Source organism: Culicoides brevitarsis, chromosome 3 (genome assembly GCF_036172545.1).
Source record: "Culicoides brevitarsis isolate CSIRO-B50_1 chromosome 3, AGI_CSIRO_Cbre_v1, whole genome shotgun sequence".
Classification (NCBI taxonomy): Eukaryota; Metazoa; Arthropoda; class Insecta; order Diptera; family Ceratopogonidae; genus Culicoides; species Culicoides brevitarsis.
In genome coordinates this window covers 20,200,563-20,207,753 of record NC_087087.1, presented here as the reverse complement: position 1 = coordinate 20,207,753, position 7,191 = coordinate 20,200,563, and the positions used below count along the sequence as shown (strand labels likewise).

The 7,191-nt window shown below is 33.4% G+C and overlaps 1 protein-coding gene across 1 annotated transcript; it reads left to right on the top strand.

Annotated features, from left to right (window-relative positions):
- The first annotated feature begins 4,525 nt into the window (after positions 1-4,525).
- LOC134834565 (protein fork head) lies at positions 4,526-6,424 on the top strand. Its single transcript, XM_063849289.1, has one exon. It carries the CDS (start codon positions 4,559-4,561, stop codon positions 5,906-5,908), a length of 1,350 nt encoding a protein of 449 aa, XP_063705359.1. The 5' UTR covers positions 4,526-4,558; the 3' UTR covers positions 5,909-6,424.
- The last annotated feature ends 767 nt before the right edge of the window (positions 6,425-7,191 follow it).

The following is a 7,191-nucleotide window of genomic DNA, read 5'->3' as shown; positions in this document are numbered from 1 at the left end:
CCGTGATGAACATTTTTGTTCGTGATTTTCAATTTTTGTTAAATATAAGAAGTTTTAAAGCAGAAATTTTTATGCAAAATGGCATAAATTTATTGAATAATCAAAAACTAGTTTAAAAAATGGTGATTTGAATCTAATAACCCTAAAACATTGAAATTTTAAAATCACTTCAGGCTTCTTAGATCATCAAATCGATAAAAACTAAAAAATCGTAAATATTAATTGTTTTGATAAAGGTCCGTGACTAACAAGAATGGGCAATAGGTTCTTTTAACGTATTTTTGAAGGACTAATGTAATTAATCTTACATATGCACTATTATCTATTGGCTATAAGGTTCACAAGAAGAAAAATATCAAACACAGTACTAAATATTGAGTACTCATAATGCTTAACAAATCGCGGAAGAACAAAAACTCCATATGTAGTGCCTTTGACAGGCAAAGTATTTTTTTAACATGGCTATGGCTTGCTTGCAAGCCTCAAATTCAGTAGCAACTTTAGCCAGATCGCTTGCATTTGTAATCTCATTGTTAAGAAATGCATTCAAATGCTCGAGTATAATATTTTTTAATTTCTGAGCATCTGAAACGCGTATCTGGTAATGGGTTCTCTGATCTATTATATTTGGTACGACTTGCTCAGATAGCAAGACTTGCACGATATTTCTGGGCAAGGAGTAAATAGAAGCCATCTGATACAAAGATTTACACAAAAATCATTAAAATTTGGAATTTTTTGATCTTTGAAAATTTTATGTCAAAATCTGCCTTATTAAAAATTTTATTAAAAAAATTAAATTTTCTAGACTTTTTGAAATAAAATGTATCAAATTTTTATTATTGTTTAAATAATTGCAAAACCAATAATTGTATCGTAATCAGAAAGGTTTAAAGTTCAATTTTTGATGAAAACATCATCAGGTTTGCAATAGAAAGTTCGAGAAAATTTGAATATAAAAGTTAAAAAATCACGGTAAGTAGTGCATACCGGTAAGTAATGCCCTGACCCTAATGCCTTGACCCTATCGAAATTTTTAACTTTGTTTTTTATTTTGCCTTTTTGGATTTTCAACTTTTAAAATGGGGTATCGGACAAAACTATTGAGTTTCATTTGGGGCGGCCTAACAAAAAACCACGATAAATAATCATCAATTTTTTTTAAATATTAATTTAAACTCCTATTAAAGTTTTTTTTCATTTTTTTAAATATTTTAAACTATATTTCAATATAATTCATAACTAAAACAAGAGCCATAATTGAATTCTTTTTATATTTTTTCAGAATAATTTTTAAAATTAAAAAATGAAGATTTATAAAAACTTTGCATGCAAGATGCAAGTATTCACTGTGTAAATTTTGTTCAAACTAAGCTCAAACATATATTCTTAAAAAAGGTTTGTAGAAAGTTTTACATTTATCACTTTTTATATTTATTTTTGTGTTGAACTTTTAAAAATCACTTATTTTTGATATACTCGTCAATGTATCACTATTTATTAAAAATAAAATTAATTTTGCCAAAATACTTGATTCTTGTACATTAAATATTAAAAAAAATTATTTCTTTATTTAATTCTACGAAAAAGACACAAAAAAACTGGAAGATCTTTTTAGTTCGACTGTAGTTAGACAACAGTTAGTTCGATAAATTCCTTGTCTTACCACAGAATACAATCTCCTCTAAAATACGCTTCAATTTAGGTGTCACAGGGAAATTTGTTTTTTTTTTATTCATTGATTTCGTACAACGTACAGTTGTCACACAAAAGTAAGAAGGATGTCTGATGGTGCACTGGTTTAGAACGCATGTATCGGTAGGAAGGCATTGAAAAATACTCATGTCGAGATATCAGAAAATAAAATCTAACTGTCTTCTTTCTATTTCCACTCTTTTGTCTGTTTTCATATTGTTTTTTTAAACATCAACTAGAGTGAACAAAACATGTACTTTGATTCGGAAGAAACTAACACACGGAACTTTGTCATTTGTCATTTATGCGATAGTCATGCAGGGATTCACACATCACAAGCACATCACAGGGAAAATAAAATAAGAACAGAAAATCATTTATCAGTTTTTAAACAGTAAGTATGAATTTACAGTCAGATAAGAGAACCGAGGGAAAATAGAAAGCTACGTGAGAAAAAAAGAGATAGAAAATGCAGCCGCTTGATAAACAGACATCGTTGAACATCATTTATCGATTTATTCACTTAGTACCGCCTTTGAGACTGCTTGCCACCTATTGGTTAGATTTGTTTCATTCACAATCCTACATATTTCATTCATACGTATTGTCAAAAATGTTACCATCTCGCTTGAAATGGAGAAAATTGTGATATTTTCCGAACTATTTTTTTACTTTTTACTTTCTTTACTTTTTGCTCCTGCAGCCAGGGCTCATCTCCTGCACTTCGACGCCAACCGGATCCTTTGTGATCACTTTGAATGAGACCGCCATGTCCCTGTACGATGGTTTGGGGCCTGTTCTTTTTGGGAGGGCAACTGAGCTTGTCTTGGCCCATTTATCAGCACGCGGGGTAATTGAGGAATCTGGGCGACTCCTTTTGCTTCCCTGCCTATCTGGCATCTCAGACGGCCTTTCGTTGACTTTATAGGGCGCAGTGCACTTTTCCCTAGTTTCTTTGGCACTAAAACCTAGGGCCCAAAACGCTTGTAGCGTTTCTTCGCTGCCCCAGAGCTGCCGGTCAGGGTTTCTTTCCTGAAGTTGAATTCCGGACCTAGGCAGTTGCCCGCCTTTGATCCTCCGGCATTACCTTCTGAACCTAGACAGACGTCCGCCTTTGGCTTTTCAGTGTCCATCGGTTGTTCTTCTCGCTCGAATTCGGACCATCTGCTGCACAGTCCTTTCCTGTCCTTGTAAGTTGGGCTGCAAGGGGTTTAACAAAGGATCCCCGCAGAGGCTTCCCCCGACCTCCGCGGTTCAGGTGGTTACGACTCGAGGTCCCCTGGTATCGTTAGGCTCCGTTGAGATAGGTTTTAGTGACCTACCATTCAGCCATCAGCACGGATCGCTTAACATCTTGGCTTAAACACGTTAGTAGTCGCCACTGACACTTCTCCTATCATTAGACTGCGAGTTTTACATTGAAAAAAGTCGCCAGGCACCCTTGAGCTTCTCACATCCTGAGGAAGAAGCCACTCTTTGTCCGCGACTGCTTATTCAATGTATTCGCAGCTAGCCCACATATCTGTGGGCCGTTCCCCTATCCGCAACCTGTGGCCGCGTCCGGTTCCAGTGGAGCTCTGGCTTTGCTGTTGAACTCGACAACCGGAATATTTTGAAGATAATTCAAATAAATTGACTTTTGAATATTTTTTTCCTCTCTTCTCAAGATTTTCACAAAATCTTTCTCTGTGCAAACAGCAGTCATGGTAACCTTTCGAGTACAAATACCGGTACGCTATACGTTTCATTCCATTTTGTTGTCCCCTTTAATTTTCAAATTCATGGCACTGCTTCTATTCGTTGAGCCAACAAACATCATATTTGAGTGTGCTTGTGTTTGTATGACACAGAAAGTGTTGTGAATTTCAGTATGGAACAACTTTTGAGATGGCACTTGAACATGTAGTTTTTAAAAACCAAATAGTATTTATTCCCCTCTGCAAACAGTCACATCTTATTATTGAACGCTGCAGACAAAAAAGCGAATTTTTTGTTGGTCTTGTTTTATAATATTGTCATACTAACAATAATGATGATAATAAATATATAAATATTAAAAATAACAAAAGTAAAGAAAACATATTACAGTAAAAAAAAAAATAATAAATAATAAAAGTGTGAGTACGTGAAAAATAATATAAAAAAGTGATATTCTTTTTCGTTAAAAAATATTTGCGAAAATTAAATATACATATTTTCAACATTTATCAAGAAAGTCGCTTGAGAGTAATATTTTTATAGAATTTACGAAAGCTGCGAAAGCGCGCGCACATTTATCTACGTCACACATTTACCGTATGACAGGATAAAATTATATTAGTGTAGAACATCATTTTCCACATAGAAAAACCCACACAAGCTACAGGCACATCGATAAATGGAGAGCCTACGAGTGAAGAGTGGATCGTCCTTTTATACGTAGTCACACGGTATAAAGAGAAAATTTTGGATCTTCGCCATCGCCATCGAGCTACACACTAGTAGATACAACATATTTGTTTTTTCAATCAGCAAAACAACATCATTGTTTGAGTTGCCTGCAACGAGTCAATATTAACAATATCTAGTACTACACCATAATAATATAAAAAAAAGTGAAGAGTGTATCCTTTTAACAAAACAATAATAATTATCTAACAAAATATTGATATAAGAACATTGATATAGAAAATATTGAATTAAGATATTTATGCTAACTTTTAAAACTGCATAATTTATTTTTACTTACGGTAAAGAAAAATTTACAAGAACAATGAAAATATTAAAGTGACATAAAAATTAAAAAAAAAATCAATTTAAAAAAAATAAACAACATCAAAAAAATAATTGAAAAAAAAAATAAAAAGAGATATTTCGGAAAAAAATGACAATGAATGATCATAATATAAAAATGCAAAAATTATATCCTGAAACTTCAATTTCTGCTTCAAGTGCGGCAGTATCAATGGCAGGTGCAGGTAATATAAGTCCAATGACGCCTACATATAGCATGAATTCAATGGGAATGTCCGCCATGGCTTCCGTTTCACCGCAGTCAAATAACTTTGGCTCACTTAGTGCAGTATCAGCTGCGGGAATGGGCAGCATGAGTGCTGCTGCTGCCATGAATTCCATGTCGAATAATTGCATGTCATCTACTCCAATCGGTTATGGATCGATGGGATCTCCTCTGGGAAATATGGGATCATGTATGGGTGGCAGTATGGGTGCTAATTTGACATCCATGGGTGGATATTCGTCGATGGCTAATAGTAGGGAGTTGGGAGACGGCGGTTCACCAAATTCGGCCGTCATGCAACGGGTACGTGCCGAAAAACCCACAACATATCGACGTAGTTATACACATGCGAAACCACCATACTCATATATATCATTAATTACAATGGCAATTCAAAATAATCCACATAAAATGTTAACATTGGCGGAGATTTATCAATTTATCATGGATCTGTTTCCCTTCTATCGTCAAAATCAACAACGGTGGCAGAATTCCATTAGGCACTCTCTAAGTTTCAATGATTGTTTCGTAAAGGTTCCTCGTACGCCAGACAAGCCTGGAAAGGGTTCCTTTTGGACTCTGCATCCCGATTCGGGAAACATGTTTGAAAATGGATGTTACTTGAGACGCCAAAAACGATTCAAGGATGAGAAAAAAGAAGTAATACGTTCATTGCATAAAAGTCCATCACACAGTATGGATGCCATAAGTCCTGGAAAAAAGGATCATATGCATGACGATCATCATAGAGATCACAAGAATGGACATGATACACATGGCATGCTGAATTCGCACGGTAAGGATGCAGATACACTAGCAATGTTACATGCTACTGCAGACTTATGTTTAGCTCAACAATCTCATACACAGCATGGTGGTGGCTCACACCATCATCATCACCATCAGCAATTGCAACAAGCAGAGGAATTATCGGCTATGGTCAATAGATGTCATCCGTCGTTGCTAAGTGAGTATCACTCAATGCACCAACATTTAAAGCAGGAGCCATCCGGTTACACACCATCTAGTCATCCATTTTCCATAACTCGTCTATTGCCCACCGAATCAAAAGCAGACCTTAAAATGTACGATATGAGTCAATATGCCAGCTACAATGCCCTCAGTCCTCTGCCTAACTCGCATCCTGCACTCAATCAGGAGTCATACTATCAGAGTATAGGTTATCATGCGCCAGCAGGTACGACCAGCTTGTGACATCAATATCCATTAGCATAAAATAAATATAATAAAAACTACAATTATAACTAACGAGACAAGAAGAAGCGGCTGTCAAAGTATAATGCACGCTATGTTTTTTACACAACAATTCTATTCATCATCTTTCGAATAAAATATGAAAAAAAGATACAAAAAAAAAAAATAATTAACTGTAAGTACATTTTACCAACAAAAATAACACGTTACTTGACCATCTTTTTAATTCAGTTAGACCATTCATCATCAAGCAAGTGTGAAAAATACCTTTTAAAGCTATAAAAAATATTTATTCTCTATAAAAAAAAACAATAAGATGCAATGTTTTCTCCAATAAACTATCACAATTTGCTACCGCATGTATGCAGTCACGAAGTACATAAAATAAATTCATAAAATTCAATTCAAGAAGCAGCGGTACTACAACTATCGTGATCATTATTAAACGCGTGTATATTTGAATGTACTTTAACTTACAAATTTATAAAATTTTAACAAAGAAATCCACTCACAAAGTGACACTGAGTAAAATTTTGTTTTAAATTATCAAAAAAATCTGATGAAAACCATGAATCTTAAATTTTAAAACCAAATTTCACATTGAATGACGAATAATAAGTAAATCACTTCCTTGTTTATCACTTTTTTTTTTATTGTAGATAAGATTAAAAATTGACTTACATCTAAAAATGTACCTATGTGACTAAATATTTATTATCTTTAATATTATCGATTTTATCGTCAATTGTTTTTATTCATAATTTGATTTCGACCTACCCTAATTTATGAAAGATAATTTAGATCAAAAGTAGGTAAAGTTGTTTTTTTTTAATAGATACCTTAAATATTTGACTAGTTTTCTTTTTAAGGGATACACGAATAATTCAAGATAAGAAAAGATAAGCCGTCGGCAAATTTTGTCATAAAAAATATCAAGTTTAAAGAGTTTGATCAATCAAATAAATTTAAAGGAAAATTTGATCGTTGGTGCGCTACAGAAATATAATCGATCGTTCATAGAATTATTACTTGTAACATTATTTTAATTTTTTTTATCACCAATGTCACGACTTGGAAAAACTTTATGTAAAAGAATTTTAGACCAAATGCGCTAAAATACAGATAACATTTGTGATGAGTTAAAGCTACATTGCATCTTCTTGATTTTAATGTTTTACTTGTTCCAACTTCATTTAAAAATTATACTTTCATGTTTTATTAAAAAGTTGCGCTCTTCAAACGTAAAAAGCATCTTAAAAAATATTATTTCAATTATTCAATTA

Excerpts from the sequence above, each read along its gene's own strand:
- LOC134834565 (XM_063849289.1), top strand. The coding sequence starts at position 4,559 with ATGACAATGAATGATCATAATATAAAAATGCAAAAATTATATCCTGAA.